This window comes from Coregonus lavaretus (genome assembly GCF_964263955.1).
Source record: "Coregonus lavaretus genome assembly, chromosome: 32".
In the NCBI taxonomy this organism is placed as follows: domain Eukaryota; kingdom Metazoa; phylum Chordata; class Actinopteri; order Salmoniformes; family Salmonidae; genus Coregonus; species Coregonus lavaretus.
Genome location: NC_140019.1, coordinates 28,370,693 through 28,398,052, shown reverse-complemented (window position 1 = coordinate 28,398,052; position 27,360 = coordinate 28,370,693). Strand labels below are relative to the sequence as shown.

General features: G+C 43.9%; 1 protein-coding gene across 2 annotated transcripts in view; it reads left to right on the top strand.

Moving 5' to 3' along the window:
• atp8a1 (ATPase phospholipid transporting 8A1) overlaps positions 1 to 27,360 on the top strand; it is a 182,245-nt gene that overhangs the window by 69,707 nt on the left and 85,178 nt on the right. Inside the window, exons 6-14 of one of the 2 annotated variants that reach the window (XM_084150005.1) lie at positions 3,765 to 3,805; positions 5,704 to 5,777; positions 10,528 to 10,597; positions 10,919 to 11,046; positions 11,493 to 11,604; positions 11,758 to 11,923; positions 15,048 to 15,175; positions 15,399 to 15,476; positions 17,404 to 17,492. In XM_084150005.1, coding sequence (XP_084006131.1) covers positions 3,765 to 3,805; positions 5,704 to 5,777; positions 10,528 to 10,597; positions 10,919 to 11,046; positions 11,493 to 11,604; positions 11,758 to 11,923; positions 15,048 to 15,175; positions 15,399 to 15,476; positions 17,404 to 17,492 — 886 coding nt within the window. Of the gene's footprint in view, positions 1 to 3,764; positions 3,806 to 5,703; positions 5,778 to 8,998; positions 9,073 to 10,527; positions 10,598 to 10,918; positions 11,047 to 11,492; positions 11,605 to 11,757; positions 11,924 to 15,047; positions 15,176 to 15,398; positions 15,477 to 17,403; positions 17,493 to 27,360 lie in introns of both variants that reach the window. The other variant, XM_084150006.1, reaches the window with a different exon arrangement.

Here is a 27,360-nt window from a genome sequence, read left to right as displayed (position 1 = left end):
TTTTCTTTATTATATTTTTCTACATTGTAGAATAATAGTGAAGACATCAAAACTATGAAATAACACGTATGAAATCATGTAGTAACCAAAAAAGTTTTAAACAAATATCCACCCTTTGCCTTGATGACAGCTTTGCACACTCTTGGCATTCTCTCAACCAGCTTCATGAGGTAGTCACCTGGAATGCATTTCAATTAACAGGTGTGCCTTCTTAAAAGTTAATTTGTGGAATTTCTTTCCATCTTATTGCGTTTGAGTCAATCAGTTGTGTTGTGACAAGGTAGGGGGGGTATACAGAAGATAGCCCTATTTGGTAAAAGACCAAGTCCATATTATGGCAAGAACAGCTCAAATAAGCAAAGAGAAACAACAGTCCGTCATTACTTTAGGACATGAAAGTCAGTCAAGAAGGAATATTTCATGAACATTGAACGTTTCTTCAAGTACAGTCGCAAAAACCATCAAGCGCTATGATGAAACTGGCTCTCATGAGGACCACCACAGGAATGGAAGACCCAGAGTTACCTCTGCGGCAGAGGATAAGTTCATTAGAGTTACCAGCCTAAGAAAGTGCAGCCCAAATAAATGCTTCACAGAGTTCAAGTAACATACACATCTCAACATCAACTGTTCAGAGGGGACTGTGTGAATCAGGCCTTCATAGTCGAATTGCTGCAAAGAAACCACTACTAAAGGACACCAATAATAAGAAGAGACCTGCTTGGGCCAAGAAACACGAGCAATGGACATTAGACCGGAGGAAATTTGTCATTTTGGTCTGGAGTCCAAATATGAGATTTAAGGTTCCAACCGCCATGTCTTTGTGAGACGCGGTGTGGGTGAACGGATGATCTCCGCATGTGTAGTTCCCACTGTAAAGCATGGTGGAAGCGGTGTTATGGTATGGGGGTGCTTTGCTGGTGACACTGTCTGTGATTTTATTTAGAATTCAAGGCACACTTAACCAGCATGGCTACCACAGCATTCTGCAGCGATACGCCATCCCATCTGGTTTGGGCTTAGTGAGGCTATCATTTGTTTTTCAACAGGACATTGACCCAACACACCCCCAGGCTGTGTAAGGGCTATTTTACCAAGAAGGAGAGCGATGGCGTGCTGCATCAGATGACCCTGCCTCCACAATCCCCCGATCTCAACCCAATTGAGATGGTTTGGGATGAGTTGGACGGCAGAGTGAAGGAAAAGCAGCCAACAAGTGCTCAGCATATGTGGGAACTCCTTCAAGACTGTTGGAAAAGCATTCCAGGTGAAGCTGGTTGAGAGAATGCCAAGAGTGTGCAAATCTGTCATCAAGGCAAAGGGTGGCTACTTTGAAGAATCTAAAATATATAATAGATTTTGATTTGTTTAACACTTTTGGTTACTAATCATAGTTTTGATGTCTTCACTATTATTCTACAATGTAGAAAATAGTAAAAATAAAGAAAAACCCTTGACTGGTACTATATATATACAGTGGGGAGAACAAGTATTTGATACACTGCCAATTTTGCAGGTTTTCCTACTTACAAAGCATGTAGAGGTCTGTAATTGTTATCATAGGTACACTTCAACTGTGAGAGATGGAATCTAAAACAAAAATCCAGAAAATCACATTGTATGATTTTTAAGTAATTAATTTGCATTTTATTGCATGACATAAGGATTTGATCACCTACCAACCAGTAAGAATTCCGGCTCTCACAGACCTGTTGGCAACTGTTGGCGCAATTATTAGAAAATGGAAGAAGTTCAAGATGACGGTCAATCACCCTCGGTCTGGGGCTCCATGCAAGATCTCACCTCGTGAGGCATCAATGATCATGAGGAAGGTGAGGGATCAGCCCAGAACTACACGGCAGGACCTGGTCAATGACCTGAAGAGAGCTGGGACCACAGTCTCAAAGAAAACCATTAGTAACACACTACGCCGTCATGGATTAAAATCCTGCAGCGCACGCAAGGTCCCCCCTGCTCAAGCCAGCGCATATCCAGGCCCGTCTGAAGTTTGCCAATGACCATCTGGATGATCCAGAGGAGGAATGGGAGAAGGTCATGTGGTCTGATGAGACAAAAATAGAGCTTTTTGGTCTAAACTCCACTTGCCGTGTTTGGAGGAAGAAGAAGGATGAGTACAACCCCAAGAACACCATCCCAACCGTGAAGTATGTAGGTAGAAACATCATTATTTGAGGATGCTTTTCTGCAAAGGGGACAGGACGACTGCACCGTATTGAGGGGAGGATGGATGGGGCCATGTATCGCGAGATCTTGGCCAACAACCTCCTTCCTTCAGTCAGAGCATTGAAGATGGGTCGTGGCTGGGTCTTCCAGCATGACAACGACCCGAAACACACAGCCAGGGCAACTAAGGAGTGGCTCCGTAAGAAGCATCTCAAGGTCCTGGAGTGGCCTAGCCAGTCTCCAGACCTGAACCCAATAGAAAATCTTTGGAGGGAGCTGAAAGTCCGTATTGCCCAGCGACAGCCCCGAAACCTGAAGGATCTGGAGAAGGTCTGTATGGAGGAGTGGGCCAAAATCCCTGCTGCAGTGTGTGAAAACCTGGTCAAGACCTACAGGAAACATATGATCTCTGTAATTGCAAACAAAGGTTTCTGTACCAAATATTTTCTGCTTTTCTGATGTATCAAATATTTGTCATGCAATAAAATGCAAATTAATTATTTAAAAATCATACAATGTGATTTTCTGGATTTTTGTTTTAGATTCCGTCTCTCACAGTTGAATTGTACCTATGATAAAAATTACAGACCTCTACATGCTTTGTAAGTAGGAAAACCTGCAAAATCGGCAGTGTATCAAACACTTGTTCTCCCCACTGTGTGTGTGTGTGTGTGTGTATATATATATATATATATATATATATATATATATATATATATATATACACACACACACGACTATTTAATGAAGCTGCCAGTTGAGGACCTGTGAGGCGCCTGTTTCTCAAACTACGCACTAATGTATTTGTCCTCCCACTCCTCTTTCTATTCTGGTTAGAGTCAGTTTGCGCTGTTCTGTGAAGGGAGTAGTACACAGCGTTGTACGAGATCTTCAGTTTCTTGGCAATTTCTCGCATGGAATAGCCGTCATTTCTCAGAACAAGAATAGACTGACGATTTTCAGAAGAAAGTTATTTGTTTCTAGCCATTTTGAGCCTGTAATCGAACCCACAATTGCCGATGCTCCACATACTCAACTTTAATAAGCACAACAGTTTTCAGCTGTGCTAACATAATTGCAAAAGGGTTTTCTAATGATCAATTAGCCTTTTTCAAATGATAAACTTGGATTAGCAAACCCAACGTGCCATTGGAACACAGGACTGATGGTTGCTGATAATGGGCCTCTGTACGCCTATGTAGATATTCCATAAAAAATCAGCCGTTTCCAGCTACAATAGCCATTTACAACATTAACACTGTCTACACTGTATTTCTGATGAATTTGATGTTATTTTAATGGACAAAAAAAATAGGATTTTCTTTCGAAAACAAGGACATTTCTAAGTGACCCCAAACTTTTGAACGGTAGTGTATATATTATGTAGTACATTACGTATATAGGCCTAGCCTTCAAAAGATGAATGTATTTCTTTGTTGTCGTATGACAGGACAGAATATATGGCTCTGTGTGCGTTGTGTAACACTGTGCCTTCCAAGTGGGCTAAACAAAGCATGGTGGTGATGATTTATCCTGCGTATCACAGCACTTCTCTTACCTTTTGTCTCTGCTATTTAAAGTGCTGAGGAACGGTGCCTGGGAGATCGTGCACTGGGCCAAGGTACGTTACCGGACTACATCCTCTTAACTTAAAGGGAAAATTCTGTATTTTACAATTCAGTCTTAGATTGTTCCGCACTCTGAAAGTAGTGTATGCACCGTTAGAGATTGTAGGGTAATCCATGGATCGGTTTTCTTTGAATGGCCACTACAAACTTCTGCTAACTTTAGGCACAGCTAGCTGATAATAAATGGGAGTGATGGGGGCAACCATGTAAATAAATACATTAATAACCTTTTTAAGGATGCCTGGACCATCTAACATTAATTTGTAAAATACGGAACTTCCCCTTTAACCAACGGCATCAGGCAAGGGTGTGATATTATTCTAGGAGAGATATTCATAGACAGCCACTGACATCCCACAAGAACTGGAACAAAGAACATATGTTGATGAGGATATGTCCACACCAGTCTCTTCCTATCTCTCTCTCTATAATAAGTAGGAACCCCCCCCCTTCACACACCTCCTGTTCGCCATTCGGCCCCTTTCATCAGCCTGGCCTGGCCTGGCCACTAATTAATCCACTGCTTCCATGTGGACAGAGAGCGTTAAGAAAAGGAAGGCTATGCCCGAGGACATAACAGACAGAGAGAGAGAGAGAGCAGCTTTTAATCCAGTGGTCATAAAACACCCCACTTAATTACCGTGTCAGAAATGGTCCGCCCACAACAATCAGGTGCAAAAATGTGTGTGAGGCAGTAGAAGACGTTAAGAAATGATTCACCGTTGCCTCTTGTTCCACTCTGAGAATGCATGGTTTTAGTGGCCCGGGTAAATATATTGTAATTTCAAACCGGGAGAGGTTTGTTGCATATTTTTTTACCATTACTGTGAGAAATTGCCTCTGAAATTGGGGAAGCCAAACACTTAATGATAAACCCCAGAGGGTACAGAACAAGGTGAATTACTGATCTAGATAGTATATTCATGCTTATGGGAAGATCTCATTCTGACATTATTGGCAGAAACGAGGAGTTTGCCAGGGTATGAAATGCAAATGCACGTCTGTGCCCTCTAGCTTTTATGGTTCCTCACAGAAAAAAAAGATGTAATCGTTTTCATTAGGGCACACCTTAACAGAAAATGAAAACCAGTCTAGGTGTAGTCCCTTCATGTTTCATGCCACATTCTTCCGTTTGTCGCCTAATAAAGACGACCCAGGTATTCTACCTGGTTGACCAACCCTGGAAAGAAGAACCATAACAAGCCTTTCCCTGACTGGCTTATTTATTCCCATGTTTATCATTTCCATGACTTCCAGGCAGGCAGTGGTCTCTATCCATCAGTAACCAGTGTGTTTCTTCCAGGCAGTGGTCTCTATCCATCAGTAACCAGTGTGTTTCTTCCAGGCAGTGGTCTCTATCCATCAGGAACCAGTGTGTTTCTTCCAGGCAGTGGTCTCTATCCATCAGTAACCAGTGTGTTTCTTCCAGGCAGTGGTCTCTATCCATCAGTAACCAGTGTGTTTCTTCCAGGCAGTGGTCTCTATCCACCAGTAACCAGTGTGTTTCTTCCAGGCGGTGGTCTCTATCCATCAGAAACCAGTGTGTTTCTTCCAGGCAGTGGTCTCTATCCATCAGGAACCAGTGTGTTTCTTCCAGGCAGTGGTCTCTATCTATCAGGAACCAGTGTGTTTCTTCCAGGCAGTGGTCTCTATCTATCAGGAACCAGTGTGTTTCTTCCAGGCAGTGGTCTCTATCCATCAGGAACCAGTGTGTTTCTTCCAGGCGGTGGTCTCTATCCACCAGTAACCAGTGTGTTTCTTCCAGGCGGTGGTCTCTATCCATCAGGAACCAGTGTGTTTCTTCCAGGCAGTGGTCTCTATCCATCAGGAACCAGTGTGTTTCTTCCAGGTGGTGGTCTCTATCCACCAGTAACCAGTGTGTTTCTTCCAGGCAATGGTGGGAGATATAATTCGAGTAGGATGCTCAGATTACATACCTGCGGACTCTATCCTACTGTCATCCAGGTAGAAGTCTGTGGGTTCACCTACCTGTTCCTGCCAGACCCTGAGGACATCTCCTCCTCCTCCTCTGTTCTCTCGCTCCCTCCCTCCCTCTCTCTGTCAGCTCTCCCAAGGAAGTGATGATTGATTCCAAATAAGAGAAGACATTTTAAGTGCCTCGATTTAAAACGTAGGCCTACTATCAAGGCAGGTTATGTGCCTGCTACATTTTTAATGTTGTTCTTCATGCCTTTGTGAAGATCCAAGGCTGCTACTGCTATTGATAAGAGAGTTTAAAAGACTGAGAAACAGTATTGCATTGTGGGAATTATCACTTCCTTCTAACATGTCTTCAGCTCCTTTCCTCCTTCACCTTTTCAAACTTCATTTGGACCAGGTCTTAATCCGGGCCCTGCCTCGGTTTACTGTCTGATATGTCCTCTGTTACCTATTACCCAAACTCTGAAAAAGCTGAAACAATGCAACAGACCTACATGCTGTACTGAATCAATATAGCACAGACCTACATGATGTACTGAATCCATATAGCACAGACCTACATGCTGTACTGAATACATACAGTTGAAGTCGGAAGTTTACATACACTTAGGTTGGAGTCATTAAAACTCGTTTTTCAACCACTCCACAAATTTCTTTTTAACAAACTATAGTTTTGCCAAGTCGGTTAGGACATCTACTTTGTGCATGACACAAGTAATTTTTCCAACAATTGTTTACAGACAGATTATTTCACTTATAATTCACTGTATCACAATTCCAGTGGGTCGGAAGTTTACATAAGCTAAGTGCCTTTAAACAGCTTGGAAAATTCCAGAAAATTATGTCATGGCTTTAGAAGCTTCTGATAGGCTAATTGACATCATTTGAGTCAATTGGAGGTGTACCTGTGGATGTATTTCAAGGCCTACCTTCAAACTCAGTGTCTCTATGCTTGACATCATGGGAAAATCCAAAGAAATCAGCCAAGACCTCAGAAAAGAAATTGTAGACCTCCACAAGTCTGGTTCATCCTTGGGAGCAATTTCCAAACGCCTGAAGGTACCACGTTCATCTGTACAAACAATAGTAGGCAAGTATAAACACTATGGGACCACGCAGCCATCATACCGTTTAGGAAGGAGACTCGTTCTGTCTCCTAGAGATGAACGTACTTTGGTGCGAAAAGTGCAAATCAATCCCAGAACAACAGCAAAGGACCTTGTGAAGATGCTGGAGGAAACAGGTACAAAAGTATTTGTATCCACAGTAAAACGAGTCAAATATAGACATAACCTGAAAGACCTCTCAGCAAGGAAGAAGCCACTGCTCCAAAACCGCCATAAAAAAGCCAGACTACGGTTTGCAACTGCACATGGGGACAAAGATTGTACTTTTTGGAGAAATGTCCTCTGGTCTGATGAAACAAAAATAGAACTGTTTGGCCATAATGACCATCGTTATGTTTGGAGGAAAAAGGGGAGGCTTGCAAGCCGAAGAACACCATCCTAACCGTGAAGAACGGGGGTGGCAGCATCATGCTGTGGGGGTGCTTTGCTGCAGGAGGGACTGGTGCACTTCACAAAATAGATGGCATCATGAGGAAGGAAAATGATGTGGATATATTGAAGCAACATCTCAAGACATCAGTCAGGAAGTTAAAGCTTGGTCGCAAATGGGTCTTCCAAATGGACAATGACCCCAAGCATACTTCCAAAGTTGTGGCAAAATGGCTTAAGGACAACAAAGTCAAGGTATTGGAGTGGCCATCACAAAGCCCTGACCTCAAGCCTATAGAAAATGTGTTGGCAGAACTGAAAAAGCGTGTGCGAGCAAGGAGGCCTACAAACCTGACTCAGTTACACCAGCTCTGTCAGGAGGAATGGGCCAAAATTCACCCAACTTATTGTGGGAAGCTTGTGGAAGGCTACCCGAAACGTTTGACCCAAGTTAAACAATTTAAAGGCAATGCTACCAAATACTAATTGAGTGTATGTAAACTTCTGAGCCACTGGGAATGTGATGAAATAAATAAAAGCTTAAATAAATCATTCTCTCTACTATTATTCTGACATTTCACATTCTTAAAATAAAGTGGTGATCCTAACTGACCTAAGACAGGGCATTTTTACTAGGATTAAATGTCAGGAATTGTGAAAAACTGAGTTTAAATGTATTTGGCTAAGGTGTATGTAAACTTCAGACTTCAACTGTATAGCACAGACCTACATGCTGTACTGAATACATATAGCACAGACCTACATGCTGTACTGAATACATATAGCACAGACCTACATGCTGTACTGAATACATATAGCACAGACCTACATGCTGTACTGAATACATATAGCACAGACCTACATGCTGTACTGAATACATATAGCACAGACCTACATGCTGTACTGAATCCATATAACACATACCTACATGCTGTACTGAATACATATAGCACAGACCTACATGCTGTACTGAATCCATATAACACAGACCTACTAGCTGTACTGAATCCATATAGCACAGACCTACATGCTGTACTGAATCCATATAACACAGACCTACTAGCTGTACTGAATCCATATAACACAGACCTACTAGCTGTACTGAATCCATATAGCACAGACCTACTAGCTGTACTGAATACATATAGCACAGACCTACATGCTGTACTGAATCCATATAACACAGACCTACATGCTGTACTGAATCCATATAACACAGACCTACATGCTGTACTGAATCCATATAACACAGACCTACATGCTGTACTGAATCCATATAACACAGACCTACATGCTGTACTGAATCCATATAACACAGACCTACATGCTGTACTGAATCCATATAGCACACTGTTTTGTATTTTTGCACAGCAGCGATTTATTTGCACATAATCCAGACCTCATCTAAAATCTAATTAAATTGTTATTACTCTCGTCCTATGATTTATATTGAGTAAATTGGGTTATTGTATTTGCATAGTACAGTATATGGGGACCATAAATGACTTAATATAGTTTTTAATAACCTTGTCCAAATGGATTTTGAAACCAGCTTATACCAAACCCTCTGGACGTGCAAGGGTTAAACTATGTCCTTATTCTTCCATAAAATTAAACCGTTCTCTTTCCCCTCCCTTGTTTTGGTGTTTGTTTGTACTCTACCTCCTCCCCTTCTTCTCTCCCTAATGTCCTTCCCCTGGATGCCCCTGCTCTCTCTGGCCCCTCCTGGTGCTTGCTGGGTAATATCAGGTGGGCGTTGGGGAGGTAGTGAAAGCGGCCAACGGGGATCACCTCCCGGCCGACCTCGTCATTCTGTCTTCCAGGTCAGGAACCGAACCGCACTGCCGAGCATGGGGGTGGGGGTGGGAGCGTGGGGGTGGGAGCATGGGAAGAGGAGCATAGCATACAAGGCAACTACAGGTCAGGACGTTTTGTCTTGCACTGACAACATTAATGATGCATATTGGATTTGACATTCTAAGGCAGGAAGGGAAAGCTCTGGTTATGTTGGTAAAGCCAGAGATTAAGGTCAATAGGTCAGCGAACACATTGTTCGCATCTAGGCACAGTCAGATTCCTTAGTCATTTTGATCATGTTAACAATAAATGTTTTTATGGCTTGAGAATATAGCGAGACAAGACATAAATTATTGTATTGATCTTTAAGACCTGTATCCAAACTGTTATTCATCAAGCAAACATGGAAAGTGTTTCAGTTACAGTTTTCTTAGTGTGCCACCACAGAAAAGCATGCTTTAGTTTGAGACAAGATCATAAGTTTGGGTGTGAACTGTGAACGGGTTTCCATGTTCCTAACTGTGCATGGCTCTAGAAGTCCACCCTAAAAACTACTGTAGACTTTGCTGTTTGACATGAAACGTTGGATGCTGGGACCTTAGAAATCGTGACATTTCTATGGCTGTGACATTACAACATTTTAATTAATCTTTGCATAATAACATACTGTAGAATGCTTACAACAATGTATCTATTTTAATCAAGTAGATATTTTGAATATTTCATTAATACTAAATATTCATGAACACTCCAACAGTGTTGTTGATGCACTGGTTCCATCTTGTCGACAGGATATTTGAAGCATGACTGACTGGTTTTAGAACATCCCTGCAGAGCAAATGCCTGTCGTCAGGAATCCAAAGCCCTTATTGCTCACCCAATGACTCAAAACAGCTGAAACTAAAACCTCATTGATTGAGGTTAGGGTTCGAGTTGGTCAAAACCCTTTTGGGTTTTCTCCTTCCTCCCCTGTGTTTGGATGGGCCCTCGTCATGCATCAATCACCCTGTTAAAAGAGTGGCTAACCAGCGACCCACCTCACCTTAAAGCTCCAGCACGCTCTATAACTCTGTCCCCGTGCCCAGTGTCTGTCAGAGCCCCATTTGTTCTGCTGTGGTTCTAGTGCTCGCTCGGCATGCCTGCTCCCTCTCTCTCTTTGAAAGTCGACTGAGTTCAAGGGCAGCTGCAAACAAAGATGTTAGCCTTGCCTGTGCCGGTTTTCCAGGACTTCGGGCTGTCATAAAATGAGACGTTTTTGGCTGTATTAGTTCAAATCAACTTGGTATCAGAAAACTTTGCAGCATCTTTGTTTGTAAGCGCCTTGATTTAAATAGTTGAAAGAGTCCTCCCAATCCTCGATAAAAAATAATAATTAAATAAATGAATGAGTCTGTTTTGATTGTTATACAGAATTAACTGTTATCTTAAGTTCTCCAGGTCCAATGTTCAATTTGATGCTTTTTACGTCCCCTTTAAACAAGTGAGCCCCAAGGCATGTGCTACATTGAGACATCAAACTTGGATGGAGAAACAAACCTCAAAATCCGACAGGTGATTATTTCTGTCTCCTACATTTTCCTTTGCTCTATCTCTATCTCTATCTCCTTGGAAATAGGAAACTTGGAACTATTGAACTGAAACTCATACAGGGATGACTTTTGGTCAGCCTTACAGGAGTTTCCCAGATGAGATGTTCTGATATTTCTTCTGATATTTCAGAAAGCACATGAACCAATTTTAACTCTGTCCAATACGAAAGTGAAATGCAATCTCAATGTAGGCTGTCCCCTTTATTGACTTCATTGAAATATAATTGGTACCTGGAATCTATGTAACCTGTGTGTGTGTGTGTGTGCGCGTGCATGAACATAGGGACTGCAAATCACCTCGGAGATCAAGGACATCGACAGCCTGATGCGTCTCTCCGGGCGCATGGAGTGCGAGAGCCCCAATCGCCATCTCTATGAGTTTGTGGGGAACATCCGTCTTGACGGACACAGGTGGGACACAACACACCGCTCCACTTCTGGAGCTCTGCCTTTTTCAACCAGCTAGCAGCTTTTCCATCTCATAGGGCCGTTAGGAGTTGGACCAGCACAGTGAATCGTGTGGGGTTGTGGCTAATTGAACGTTTCTATGGAGTAAAGAGAAGATTAGAAGCACCTGCTTAGTGTTAATGTGTTTGTTTGGGGGCTTTGCCAATCCATAGTAATAAAGAACATGATGTCAGTCATCTGAAATACAGACTTGCATCTCAATCCTGAGGTAGAACAAAGACCCTGAAAACTGAAACTGTAAGAAATGAGGACTTCTGTTCCCTCCTTACTCAGTGGTAGTGTCACTGTAGCAGTAAGCGCAACCATGGATTTGAGTTCGGTAGTTTCTCAAGCTCCTTCACACTATTCCTGTGCTGGAGACTCATGGACACTTCTGTTTGTGACTCCAGCACCGTGCCTCTGGGTCCGGACCAGATTCTGCTGCGAGGTGCCCAGCTGAGGAACACCCAGTGGGTCCATGGCGTCGTGGTCTACACTGGACACGACACAAAGCTCATGCAGGTGAAGCCCTCTGCTGGTCCACATGTACATTTGTCATTTAGCAGACACTCTTATCCAGAGCCACTTAGGTGGGTAAGAAATCCACATATCAGTCATTTTTGGGGGGGTTTTGTATTATAAATTGTATTACTTATGTCTGTCACTTTTGTCCAGAATTCCACACAGCCGCCTCTGAAGCTGTCCAACGTGGAGCGCATCACAAACTTCCAAATTCTACTGCTGTTCGGCTGTCTACTGGCCATCTCTCTGGTGTGCTCCATCGGACAAACCATCTGGAAGTATCAGTACGGCAATGCAGCCTGGTACATGGACTTGAACTGTAAGAGCACAAACGCCAGATATAGTCCACATATTGTGTCTGCTTAGTTCTGTTGTATTTTGAGTTACCTTTTGTTAATGTCAGTGTGTCCTTGTTTCTTTAAAGTATATGTATTTGCAACACAAGTCAAATATGTGGCGATGGGGAATGATGGTATTCCCATGTAAACATAACTGATTGTGACATGCATAGATGTGAATGAAAGGAATGGTTGAATATCAGTGCGCTGCTGTACATTTTGGTTCATTTCTAATGTTCTGTTTTGGTTCTTTGTTTTTCTTTGTTGTTGTTTTTTAACAGCTCCAGGTAACAACCATTTAAAAGCTTTGGCCAATCCGTGAATGACCCTTCCATACTAACACCCTAACTGAAGCTCTGCCTTTGCTAAGCTCCCTCTATGTGGTTGTCCTACTTTGTAAGGGCCCCCTTGCCATGGACAGCACAGGCCAGGGATCCGACGATAGGTTTTCCCCTCCAGCTCTTACGCTCTACTCTTCAGTTCCTTTTAGTGCCTGATCCACACAATGTTTCTCCCTTTCTCCTCCATTCTTGTGTGATGCGTTAAACTCTTTGCAAACCCAGGCCTCAGATCCAGCCCCCCTTTTTTGTGTGCCTTTTTACCACAAATGGACCACGAGTCATGAAACTTCACTTCTGCTCTTTGTCCTGTGAGAGCCAGAGATGAGATTGCGCTCAGGAAGCTCTTGGTAGGCAGGAGGCTTCTGTATGTAGCTGAACATGGATGCTGCAGTACATCCCTGGGGTTACCGGTGACATTTTCTAAATGTCTCCCTCCCTCTTTCCCTCCGTCCCTCCGCTGCCAGTGTTTATTCTTATAAAGCAAATCAGAGAGAGAAGGAGTGATTCAAAATCTATTTCAGCACAAGATAGATTTTCACATCCACTCTGAGACATGTTTTTCAATTAAAGCCAGTGTTAGACTAACTACTATTGACAGAATAAAAGCCACAGGTAATAGAACCTTACAGCCTCAGGAGTAGAATAATGAAGGTTAGGTCTGTGGCTACTTGAAAAGTGCTTTAGGATTATTATTTTTCTTCCTCATTGCAAAAGATGGCCTTTTTTTCAATGAGTCTGTGAGCCTCGTTTTGCAAACTGATTAACTTGTCACTACAGCCATTACTCTATTCAACTAGGCCTATGTTAGGAGAGGTTGTGTCCTTATCAATTTCATGCTTGTTTTATGACATACACTCTCCCCTCAGTCTCAGAACATTGTCTTGGATTGGCTCGATCTCCAGGGGTTTCACTGCTCTTGTTTGTAGCTTTGAAACGTCCACCTAAAAGACCCCATCCTGTGGGGCGGAGCAGAGAGTGGTGTACAAATGAGGGTGATGTGAGTCATAAAGCAGGCGTCCATCTTGAGACTGACTGTGTTCCTTTTAGGGACGGAGGGACTCAGTCCACTGAAGATTTTTCCGACCTGTGTCAAAAGAGAGAGGTGGTGAATTCATCACGTCATATTAACTTTCACTGTAGCATTTACATACTGCGTACCCAAATTATTGGACTGTAATTGCACATTGAGACATGTCAACACAATCTCTAGTCAGGTGAAGACCACAATGTCGAGATGAATGGACTGACAGTGCATGCTGGTCAGTGGGGAGAGAAGCTGGATCACCGCACTTCAAACCACATACTGTACGTTCCCCATATGTCGGAGAGGGCACGATAATGATTATGCGCACACGATAAATAATGAATTTGACATTGACGCAGCCTACACTGCTGACATCCGAACTGGCATGGTTCACAGTCTATAGATCTTAACAACCTTTATGCAGATAAAGTGTTATGCATTCACACCACCTGCTACACATCACTGTCGGTTAAATCCCCGTCCACTAAAAAGCAGGTAGCTTGTTTTCTCGGATTGTGTCGGTTTCTGCTGACTGCCCACTGCTTAAAGAGCTTACCCCGCACTGCACCCGTTAACTCATCATAGCGCAGTGTGGGTTTTTGCTGTCCCCTAAAAGTTAGCCGACAGTTGTGGCTGCTCATTGCGCTGCTATAGTAGAAAGTTATAGTAGAGGAGATAGGCTGGGTTTACCTCTGGATACACATGCTCTGAAATGGAAGCAAATACTGACGCAAAATCACATATTACAGGACTTTTACTCCAATCTACCACAGATATAGTCAGACACAAGGGGGGGGGGGGGGGGGGAGGATGGTGCGTGTCTTGGTTTGTTGTGATTGACTTGCTCATGGCTGCAACTTAATCTGATCCCAACCTTAATTTACCCCTCTGAGAATACACCAGTTCATGTGTAACAAGGTGACCTCACAAACATCAGAGAAAATAGTTACTTGCAGGCCAATCACACTGCTCAATGTTGATCTCTAAATCCATCCTGCTCTTTTACACTTGTTGGTTGAGACAGGAATGTGCTTTGGACTGAATCCCTCTCCTTTTGTCTTGAGACATCCAACACGTGTGTCTTCTTCCCCACCTCCCTCCCTCCCTCCTCTCCTCTCTGTGTGCTGTCCTTCCAATAGCAGTAGCTTCCATTTTCAACCCCGTCTTTTGTATTATTCTGTCTTTAAATCAACTGCTAAACTAAAGGGAAACGCTTGGGTTGAGGAAAGTTTCTCTTGCGACTCCTGCAAGCTGAGGAAAGGTAATTCACATCACTCATGTTTTTGTGTGAGCTACTACGCTGTCAGTGGGGTTGTATGTCTCCCTTTTGGTGTTTTTGATTGTTTCATCATGGATCGGGTGAAAGAGAATCCATAAATCCTCACAGTGAGTTGTGGAATTCATTGCCTGGATCATGCTGGATGCCAAGGCTGCTGCTATATGACATTAATTATTCTACTCTAGATCAATCCCAGTTCTGTAGCCATAATTATGGGACCTTAATTGGAGTGAATATCAATTTCAGTGGCGAGAGGATGAGGTGGGGTGGAAGAGATGGGTATTAAATCTCACCTAATGCACAACATTGATACAACATTGTACCACTGCGTTGTGAAAATGTTGAGCATTAGAACTTTGGGAACTATGCTTTTTCCCCATGGTTTTGGGTGGGATTCAATACTGACAAAAATCTTGTCTATTGCTCCTCTCTCCCCCCCAATCTTGCCTTCCCCCTGACAGATGGGGGCGCCGCAAACTTTGGACTCAACTTCCTCACCTTCATCATCCTCTTCAACAACCTGATCCCCATCAGTCTGCTGGTGACTCTGGAGGTCATCAAGTTCACCCAGGCCTTCTTCATCAACTGGGTGAGAGAAGACACGGGATTTGGAGCCCCGTGGTTATCACTGACAGGGGTCGGGGTCAATTCCATGTACCCACAACCCTGTTAATGTCTCATCATATAGCTCTGACCCCAATTCAAGTGTCTCATGCATGGCACATAGGTCTGTTGCCGTCTAGTCACTTGATGTGAAAGTTGAAATGTTTGAAGTTGGTGTTGTCTCATAAGATTCTATCTGATTATTTCAGGATACAGACATGCTCTATGAGCCCACTAACACCCCAGCCGTGGCTCGCACTTCCAACCTGAATGAAGAACTAGGACAGGTAATGCTGCTTGTTCAACATTTTATCTATTACATTTAATTCCTTAATTATATCCACCTTCCCCTGCACATACAGTGGGGAAAAAAAGTATTTAGTCAGCCACCAATTGTGCAAGTTCTCCCACTTAAAAAGATGAGAGAGGCCTGTAATTTTCATCATAGGTACACGTCAACTATGACAGACAAATTGAGAAAAAGAAATCCAGAAAATCACATTGTAGGATTTTTTATGAATTGATTTGCAAATTATGGTGGAAAATAAGTATTTGGTCACCTACAAACAAGCAAGATTTCTGGCTCTCACAGACCTGTAACTTCTTCTTTAAGAGGCTCCTCTGTCCTCCACTCGTTACCTTTATTAATGGCACCTGTTTGAACTTGTTATCAGTATAAAACACACCTGTCCACAACCTCAATCAGTCACACTCCAAACTCCACTATGGCCAAGACCAAAGAGCTGTCAAAGGACACCAGAAACAAAATTGTAGACCTGCACCAGGCTGGGAAGACTGAATCTGCAATAGGTAAGCAGCTTGGTTTGAAGAAATCAACTGTGGGAGCAATTATTAGGAAATGGAAGACATACAAGACCACTGATAATCTCCCTCGATCTGGGGCTCCACGCAAGATCTCACCCCGTGGGGTCAAAATGATCACAAGAACGGTGAGCAAAAATCCCGAACCACACGGGGGGACCTAGTGAATGACCTGCAGAGAGCTGGGACCAAAGTAACAAAGCCTACCATCAGTAACACACTACGCCGCCAGGGACTAAAATCCTGCAGTGCCAGACGTGTCCCCCTGCTTAAGCCAGTACATGTCCAGGCCCGTCTGAAGTTTGCTAGAGTGCATTTGGATGATCCAGAAGAGGATTGGGAGAATGTCATATGGTCAGATGAAACCAAAATAGAACTTTTTGGTAAAAACTCAACTCGTCGTGTTTGGAGGACAAAGAATGCTGAGTTGCATCCAAAGAACACCATACCTACTGTGAAGCATGGGGGTGGAAACATCATGCTTTGGGGTTGTTTTTCTGCAAATGGACCAGGACGACTGATCCGTGTAAAGGAAAGAATGAATGGGACCATGTATCGTGAGATTTTGAGTGAAAACCTCCTTCCATCAGCAAGGGCATTGAAGATGAAACGTGGCTGGGTCTTTCATCATGACAATGATCCCAAACACACCACCCGGGCAACGAAGGAGTGGCTTCGTAAGAAGCATTTCAAGGTCCTGGAGTGGCCTAGCCAGTCTCCAGATCTCAACCCCATAGAAAATCTTTGGAGGGAGTTGAAAGTCCGTGTTGCCCAGCGACAGCCCCAAAACATCACTGCTCTAGAGGAGATCTGCATGGAGGAATGGGCCAAAATACCAGCAACAGTGTGTGAAGACTTACAGAAAACTTTTGACCTGTGTCATTGCCAACAAAGGGTATATAACAAAGTATTGAGAAACTTTTGTTATTGACCAAATACTTATTTTCGACAATAATTTGCAAATAAATTCATAAAAAATCCTACAATGTGATTTTCTGGATTTTTTTCCCTCATTTTGTCTGTCATAGTTGACGTGTACCTATGATGAAAATTACAGGCCTCTCTCATCTTTTTAAGTGGGAGAACTTGCACAATTGGTGGCTGACTAAATACTTTTTTCCCCCACTGTAGTAGTTGCACCAAATACACATTTTGTTTCCAACGTTGACAAAACATGTATTCTAGTCACCCATGAATTGTTGCCGGTTACCATTTGAAGTGAAACAGTTGTGCAGTCTGATCTTATTCCATTACCGATTTAAATGGAGCGCCACGTGGCTCAACGTTCCTGTCTCTGGTGTGTCTCTGGTTGACACTAAGCAATGATTGGCTGTCTTGGGTCGACACTGAGCAATGATTGGCTGTCTCACTCTTGTCACGTTCTTGTCACAGGTGAAATACATCTTCTCCGACAAGACGGGGACTCTGACCTGCAACGTGATGCAGTTTAAGAAGTGCACCGTCGCCGGCGTGGCCTATGGGTAAGCCTCGCCTCGCCTCCACTCACCCTCGCTTGTTTACCTCCCCCCTCCCTCCTCTCTCCTCCATCCCTCCTCTCTCCCTCCTCTCTCCCCCCTCCCTCCTCTCTCCCCCCTCCCTCCTCTCTCCCCCCCTCCCTCCTCTCTCCTCCATCCCTCCTCTCTCCTCCATCCCTCCTCTCTCCCCATCACCTTCATCAAGTGAAGTGTGTACTGTGGTGTACAGCGGTACAGCTGGCGCTCCTTGTCCTCTCCCCAGCCGCCTCATTAGCAGCTGCATCAGTGCGTCCCTCCCTTCGACGCAGACATTAAATAACAGGGCGGACCAACGTTTGCACGCAAAGGATTTTTTTGTTGTTGCTACTGTCCCATGGATCACATCTGTTCAAAGTATACCACCTCTGGGATAGCCTAGACTGTATAGTTAGTTGAGTCTACAAAAACTCATGTAATGTTGTAACAGAGCGCTTTAATCTCAGCTCGTCTTTTTATTTGACATGGTCTTACACTGCAGGAGGGGTTGTCCTGTTAGTCCATAATGCATTTGTTATGTGAATATGCTATCAGTTCCCTTCTGCACTTTGAAAATGACACACATTGCTTAGTGTGATACAGGCGGCTAAGAAGCTCCCAGGAAACTGTGGGTGCGTCCCAAATGGCACCCCATTCCATATAGTGCACTACTTTTGACCAGAGCCTTATGGGTCTTGGTCCAAAGTAGTGCACTATAAAGGGAATAGGGTGCAGACTGTGAGTATCTCGGCAGAGCGTGACAGTATGTGATTAATTCAATTAAAAACATGATTGATGAAGTGCAGGGTGGGGGACAAGAAAGCCTGTTTCATCTCCAGTGCCACTGGTGAAGCTCTCTGACCTGCGTGCTAGAGAAAGATAAGTTGAAAAGGAGTAGTTGGCACACCTTTCTAGCCAAGGTTCAGGGTATCACACCTTTCTAGCCAAGGTTCAGGGTATCACACCTTTCTAGCCAAGGTTCAGGGTATCACACCTTTCTAGCCAAGGTTCAGGGTATCACACCTTTCTAGCCAAGGTTCAGGGTATCACACCTTTCTAGCCAAGGTTCAGGGTATCACACCTTTCTAGCCAAGGTTCAGGGTATCACACCTTTCTAGCCAAGGTTCAGGGTATCACACCTTTCTAGCCAAGGTTCAGGGTATCACACCTTTCTAGCCAAGGTTCAGGTTGGCACACCTTTCTAGCCAAGGTTCAGGTTGGCACACCTTTCTAGCCAAAGTTCAGGTTGGCACACCTTTCTAGCCAAGGTTCAGGGTATCACACCTTTCTAGCCAAGGTTCAGGGTATCACACCTTTCTAGCCAAGGTTCAGGTTGGCACACCTTTCTAGCCAAGGTTCAGGTTGGCACACCTTTCTAGCCAATGTTCAGGTTGGCACACCTTTCTAGCCAAGGTTCAGGTTGGCACACCTTTCTAGCCAAGGTTCAGGGTAGCACACCTTTCTTGCCAAGGTTCAGGGTATCACACCTTTCTTGCCAAGGTTCAGGTTGGCACACCTTTCTAGCCAAGGTTCAGGGTATCACACCTTTCTAGCCAAGGTTCAGGTTGGCTCACCTTTCTAGCCAAGGTTCAGGTGCATGGAGGAAAAAAAACCCACATCAATCAAAGATCCATTAAATTTGTTTGTGGAGTGTTCAAGAATATCAGTTTCTTCTTTTTTTCAAAGCTAGAGAAGCATGCCATAAACACGTTGACAATAGGATTCTGATATGTATCCCTGAATCGAGTGGGTGAAATTGATACGTTAGAATGTGATCAATGCATAGTGTGCTGTACTGTGTAACCATCTCTGCTGTAATCTACCCATTTAACCACTAACCTGTCAGTCATAATCCCATTTAGAACATTCTCTTACGGTCTCCTTTAACCGTTGAGTTTCTTGTGACCATCATGGAGAAAGGGGCTCTGCTACAGTGACAAGGTCTTAGCCTGGTCCTGGATCTGCTTGTGCTGTCTTGCCAACTCCTATGGTCATTTGGCATGACTACACGAACATCTAGGATCAGGTTTAGGAAGCTGTCTGCCATTGCAGACCTATAGCTGAAAATCAGTCAGATGTCTTGCCTTCAACCAGTATCCAGATAGATATTTACCTTTCAGTCTCTCAAAAAGCAGGGCACAAGTGAAAGAGGCTCCTCAGTCACATCACTCGTGGATATGGATGTGTGCTTTCATCAGAGGAGCCCAGAGTTATTGTGTTGATCCGATCCCTCTGTGCTCCCCTCCTCTCAGCCGCTCCCACGACTGTCTGCTAAGCTTCACGTTCTCCCTCCCAGGCGGTCTGTAGGAGGCTTGATGATGGTTACATTTTGATCCACAAACATCATTTTAGATGATGCGATCTCTATTGCACTCCACACTGCCCTTTCCCACCTGGACAAGAGGAACACCTACGTGAGAATGCTATTCATTGACTACAGCTCAGCGTTCAACACCATATTGCCCTCAAAGCTCATCACTAAGCTAAGGACCCTGGGACTAAACACCTCCCTCTGCAACTGGATCCTGGACTTCCTGACGGGCCGCCCCCAGGTGGTAAGGGTAGGTAACGACACATCTGTCACGCTGATCCTCAACACGGGGGCCCCTCAGGGGTGCGTGCTCAGTCCCCTCCTGTACTCCCGGTTCACCCATGACTACATGGCCAGGCACGACTCCATTACCATCATTAAGTTTGCCGACGACACAACAGTGGTAGGCCTGATCACCGACAACGATGAGACAGCCTATAGGGAGGAGGTCAGAGACCTGGCCGTGTGGTGCCAGGATAACAACCTCTCCCTCAGCGTGCTCAAGACAAAGGAGATGATTGTGGACTACAGGGAAAAAAAGAGGACTGAGCACACCCCCGTTCTCATCGACGGGGCTGTACTGGAACAGGTTGAGAGCTTCAAGTTCCTTGGTGTCCACATCACCAACAAACAAACCAAGACAGAAATGGGCACGACAAAGCCTATTCTCCCTCAGGAGACTGAAAAGATTTGGCATGGATCCTCAGATCCTCAAAGTTCTACAGCTGCACCGTCGAGAGCATCCTGACTGGTTGCATCACCGCCTGGTATGGCAACTGCTCGGCCTCCGACCGCAAGGCACTACAGAGGGTAGTGCGTACGGCCCAGTACATCACTGGGGCCAAGCTTCCTGCCATCCAGAACCTCTATGCTAGGCGGTGTCAGAGGTAGGCCCTAAAAATTATCAAAGACTCCAGCCACCCTAGTCATAGACTGTTCTCTCTGCTACCGCACGGCAAGCGGTACCGAAGCGCCAAGTCTAGGTCCAAAAGGCTTCTTAACAGCTTCTACCCCCAAGCCATAAGAGTCCTGAACAGCTAATCATGGCTACCCGGACTATTTGGACTGCCCCCCCCCCACCCCACCCCAACCCTCTCTTTTACGCTGCTGCTACTCTGTTTATTATTTATGCATAGTCACGTTAACTCTACCCACATGTACATATTACCTCAATTACCTCGACTAACCGGTGCCCCCGCACAGTGACTCTGTACCGGTGCCCCCTGTATATAACCTCCCTACTGTTATTTTATTTTACTGCTGCTCTGTAATTATTTGCTATTTTAATTTTTTTCTTAAACTGCATTGTTGGTTATGGGCTTGTAAGTAAGCATTTCACTGTAATGTCTACACCTGTTGTATTCGGCGCATGTGGCAAATAAGATTTGATTTGAAGTGCTCCACAGAACCACCAGACCAAAGAGAAAGCATAGAGCAATCTAGCTACCTTTGATCTGGAAGAAAAACTGGAATTCTAAGGCAATGCTCTGAATAATCTGAGCTGTCTGACAACGAGCGTCCTGAGAGAGGTCTTTATTCTTTTATACACTATGGATTTTAGTTTTCTGTTCACTGCCTCAGTGTTTGCTCTTCCCTGCGTCCCTAAGGTAGACCTTCTATGTCTTTACAATACTATTCTCAGTGGTAGAGAAATATGATTTGTCCTGCTCTCCCAGTGGTGTCATAATGACCCTTCTTCTGGTTGAAATGGTGTCATAATGACCCTTCTTCTGGTTGAAATGGTGTCATAATGACCCTTCTTCTGGTTGAAATGGTGTCATAATGACCCTTCTTCTGGTTGCGACGACGCCAGTTGAAACGGCTTTGCCCGCTGGCTGGGTGAAGTCTAGTTGTGGGTTCATGTCCTAACTACTGCTTGCCACTGCAAGTCTTAATTGCTCTTCAGAGGGTTCCAGTCCAGTCTGTGGTCTGTCAGCCTGGAGAGCACAGTGCCCCACTGGAGTCAGAGGCCCAGTGTAATGTCTCTCTCACACACACACACACACACACACACACACTCCACCACGTTGTCCTCCTCAAAGACTAATTAACTAGAGCAGTAATTCATATAGCCATCCCTATGGGTCCCGTGTAGCTCAGTTGGTAGAGCATGGCGCTTGCAACGCCAGGGTTGTGGGCTTGTTTCCCACGGGGGGCCAGTATGAAAAAATAAAATAATGTATGCATTCACTAACTGTAAGTCGCTCTGGATAAGAGCGTCTGCTAAATGACTAAAATGTAAAAATGTGAAGACATTAATGAATTCAGCTGCACCCCAGTGCTCTTAGAGACATATAGTTGCTAGAGATGTGGGCTGGTCTTTTAGGAGTCGCCTCTAGACACTGATCCAAGGTCAACCCTTATGGTGAATGTTAGGAATTGAGGGGAGGGTAAGCTGATTTCAGACCTGTCTTTGACCCACCTGAGAAGTAATAGCATTCAAGAGTTGTGTATGTGGTTAACTTGAACATGGACTCGGGCATGTCCGGTAACGGGAGTTAGATCTTAGAAAATACCTAAGAATTCATGTGATGTACTTTGTCCGTTAACAGTGTAATTGAATGGTTGTTGTGGAGAATACAAATCTGATAATACTAAATTCACTCCCAGCCTCCGAGTCTTATTTGGGCCAGTCAAAGTGGCCAAGCCACAATGTTCTCTAGTCGTCTAGATAGCAGGACACTGTCCGGTCAACTCAAATCCTCACCATGGACAATTAACAAAAGCCCCGGACTCTTGACCGTAATTAGTTTGCCAGAGCGGAGATGTGAAAATAATTTGCCACTCTCGTCTTGGAGCAGTGTGCGCAGTGACCACATTTGAAGTTCCCAGTGGGGAACACTTGGCAGCCCATGAGCCACACACACACATACACACACACACATACACACACACATATACACACACACACACACACACACACACACAGGATGTGGGGCTGAGAGGCCTGACCCAGCTGTCCTCTTGCTCGCTCGCCTGACGAAAGACAACTGGAGTGGAAGCGAACTTTTGTTTCTTCCTTTTTCATTTTCTTTTTAAACGTACCAAAGCTTCTGCTGCTTTGTTAGCAGTCCGATACTGTAGAGATTGTCAGTCACTCATCTCACTTCCATGCTAACAGATCCTCATCAGCAACCACTATCCCAGCGATCTACCCTCATGTGAGATACTAGCCCTCTCTGACCAATCTCCCTTTAATATCTTTGGATAACCAACCAGTCAATGTAATTTTTTCATTGTCTGCACATTAACAGAATATGCTAACAGAGCATGTTAACAGAACACGGTTGACTGTACAGTATTCTGCAACATGATTTTCTCTCAACAGTCACATACCCGAGGCTGAGGATGGTAGTTTTGCTGAGGATGACTGGTAAGATTTCTGTGGTGGTGTTCAGTGTGCAGTGCTCTCTTCTCGCTTCTGTGATGTATAGTGTTGCATTGTGGGTGCAGTACTTTGGAAAGAAATCACTGTGCATCCGTTTTTTTGCTGTGTTTTGTTACTGACTTGGGGCATTGTGCTGTACGGTACCAAGATAGTATTTTCTGCAGGCGTTAGAGAACAAAAAAACAGAATCTGCATCGAAATGAGTTACCAGTGAAAGGATTATGGATTCACAGCTACTGTATAGTGTTATAGCTTACAATAGATGTCTGGAAATGCGACACAGTGCAGTCTACTTTGTCTGCTTGGCATGTTGTGAAGCATTTCTCTACTTATTATACTGTGTTGAAGCTGACAATATGGCAGCACAAACTCCTTTCCCTCCATTAGCATCAATCTAGCTGTTGAGACCCAGGCACACTCCTGTGATCCATCTGCTGCAGTGTGTTGTAATCCACAGCATGGATGTGTCTCATCCATTTTGCATGGGAGATGTTGGCCTTTTGGTTGATGCCAATTATGCCAAATGTGGTGCCTCGCAGGCTGCTGGGGAGACAGACGTGGCTGTCGCCAGTTTCCCACCTTGTGTGAAAGCATGCCTATTTATTTTACTGTCTTTCTGTCTGTGAAGCAAACAGATTGAATTTAGCACTTTAATATGAGGTAACGAAGCGAACATATGGACAGATACCGGCACAAAACAGAGGCAGATATTTATTAAAAGTACTTTATCATCTTCGCCATAGTCATGAATAATAGATACTACCAGACTGCAAGAATTGTTCTCCCTCCCTCCTGAAATTATATCTGCTCACTGATAAACTGTATCAAAAATATAAACACTTCTCTTGCCAGGCTGCTCAGTGTGAAATCTCATTGGCTTGTTCTATTCCTTAGGGCTCCTCTCAAATATACTACCTCAAACTCACTTAGGCCTACGTCATGAACATCAAGTATCCCACTTGTAATACCTCTGCCATCCTAAAAGCTATCCCAGTCCTGGTGGGTCGGGTGCTGCTTCCATTGTTTTTATTTTATTATTAGAGTCGTGCGCTCTCTGAAAAAGCTGAAACCCAAATAGTTGATGAGGTGCAGACCAACGGATAATAAAGAAAGCCTGTGTTAATCCCAGTCGTTCCTTGGGAGTAAAATTTGGCCAGACACAGATTGTGGGTCTTGATATGTAATTTATATGGTGGTGCCTAGAGTGTACAACATGGAAAGGTGAGATGGGGAGCCTCTTTGGAGAAGAATGAAATGAAACCCCAGCCTGCCTGCTACCCTTCTTCCATCTCTAGACCATCTGTGGTATGAGCATTACAGACACATTCCTTACTGTCTTTGTGGGAAACCATACAATTTGGCACTCTTTTTCATGGTCCTTAGAGTGAAATCCATTCCGGCCCGAGAAACTGTTAACACACATCGGCCATTTTGGGTATTGACCCATCCGTTGCTTCTAGGTGACAGAAACTGAATGTGCTGTAACAGAGCTGTTGTTGAGTTAGTAAGGAGGCCAAAGATACCGAATGTGAACAACCAGGGCTCTTGTTCCCATAGTGACGTGATGGATCGCTGCTGGGCTGGAGTAGGTCATCAATAACAGACCATCCTTCACCGATCAGCTTTAGCCTCAGAAATCTCAAACCGGTGGACTCGGGCGGCGATGATGCCATTGCTTTGTCCATCCATGCAAAGGGCTTACAAAGGCTCCATTTCTATATACTGTAGGTGGTTAGAGTAAAGCAGGGGTAGGCAACTACATTCAGCCGTGGGACGATTTTTGTTGAAGTGGATGGTCGGGGGGGTGGAACAGAATTATAATAATTTGTACACTGCGCAAATTGACCACAACTAAGCCCAAAAATAGATTTGTATTTGAAAATAACAATAATTTCATAACTTGATTACATTGAGATACGATCACTTCCCTTTTTTTATTTTTATTTGTGGGAATAACTGGTCAACAGATTTCCTAAATCACACATTTGTTGCCGACCCCTGGAGTAGGGCTGTGGCCTGACACAACAATCGGTGTGGATTCTATTAAAATTAGAAGCTACTGTTGCTGTCCTGGCCTAGGTGTGGTGGCTGCTATAGGTCTTGCCTATTTATAGGTAATTGTGTTTTAACTTGGTTTATAGATGCCCATGTCTTCTCTTGAGACAAGGCAGGTGAAGGCATGAAATATTCCAAGAAAGACACTCAATGAGAAGATCACCTACTCAATACAATAGAAGCCATCAAGCGAGGAGCGTTCTGTCCCTCCTGTGTGTCTCTGTATCCCTCTTACGCAGGCGGGTGGAGAAAGGAACAGGATAAATTGCTTTCTCCCTGCACTGTGCCATATTTTAATACAGGCCTCTGAGTGTGATAGATTCCCTCTACTCCACCACATCTATTCTCGGTATAGCACAACATCTGCCACAGCCCTGGTATAATTGCATTGCTCTCTCCCTTCTCTCCCATTCCCCAAAGCAACATTTGTTTGCGGTGGACTTCCAGGGAATATTGCCGGTTGGCTCTTAAGAACCTTAATGATCCCTGGGTTTAGGTAGACTAATTATGGAGGCTAATGGCAACCATGGTACATTTCTGTTAAGACCGACCTGATCCATAGTCTACTATTTATCACAGAATCATTAATTGATTTCTGCCGGAAGTAGCAAACCACTGTTGTCTGCCTAGAGTCGATTCACCCAAGATTTGATAGCGATGCTAAAAGGCATCGCGACAAGACGTGTCACTGCTATGCTTTCAGGGTTTTGCATCCAATTATATTGCACCCACAGCCAACATAGCCTACCTGCAATTTTATTTATTGATTGTGACCAGACCATATGTTGTTTTTTTGCAAGGGTGATAGATGTTCATCCTCTTTGTTCCAGAGTCTTATTGAGAAAAATCTATTTCGTCGATGTACAGGACAAGTTCCACTTTTCTTGGTCTTATCATATGGCTTTCTGCTGACGTTATCTAAAAACCTTTACTGAACCTTTTCAATCTTATGTACCGTATACTTACTAGATGTCTGATTGTATATCTGTTGAAAATGCAAACAGCAAGTCATGTAGCAACGGTGATTTGTAAAAGTGGAAAATAACTCTAAATTGTCATACCCGAAACGGTCAATACCAACACAAAATTGTGTTTTCTTGCGGTAGTGACTCCGTTTCGGTAATGACAAACTCCTGTATACTTGTTAAATATTTTATTTTGTGTTTTTTCTGCTGAAAGAAATACTTATTAATAGATATCAGGAATCTTGTCTGGTTACTTTTTCTTCTCTGCCAATTTAACAACCCACCCGACTCTGTTGCATTGTGTTTCTATTGAGAGAAAACAGAAAGGTCATGTAAGGATTCTTGGAGATGTGTAGGGGAGGAGGTGGAGGGGGGTTGCATGTGTGAGTGGGAGGCAAATGAATTCATCTTACCCAGAAGTTGAGAGTCACCAGGGACTCCAGGCTTGTGCATCTTAATAATCCACCCCCTCGCCTGTTTCCCCTGCATCTGGTGCATTATGGAGTCATTTCAGGCCAGCTCTGGCTGCTGGCTTCCCCAAAGTTTTTTGTTTGTTTTTACTGTCAACATGGTACAGAATCCCTATTGGCCATCACTGTGTGAAGACTGTAATTGTATACACAAGCCCTCGGGACCAGCTTCACATCTGTCTGCAATTGAAACAATTCCCAACACACAAGCTCTTCATACAGTCTCCAATTATACCATACTCTCTGGAGAATTAAAACAATTTACAAAACGTCATCGCTTTTTTGTTGTTGAGGGAAACAGTCTCTACACTACCGGTCAAAAGTTTTAGAACACTTACTCATTCAAGGGCTTTTCTTAATTTTTTTACTATTTTCTGCATTGTATAATAATAGTGAAGACATCAAAACTATGAAATAACACATGGAATCATGTAGTAACCAAAAAAGTGTTAAACAAATCAAAATATATTTTATATTTGAGATTCTTCAAATAGCCACCCTTTGCCTTGATGACAGCTTTTCACACTCTTGGCATTCTCTCAACCAGCTTCACCTGAAATGATTTTCCAACAGTCTTGAAGGAGTTCCCACATATGCTGAGCACTTTTTGGCTGCTTTTCCTGCACTCTGTGGTCCGACTCATCCCAAACCATCTCAATTTGGTTGAGGT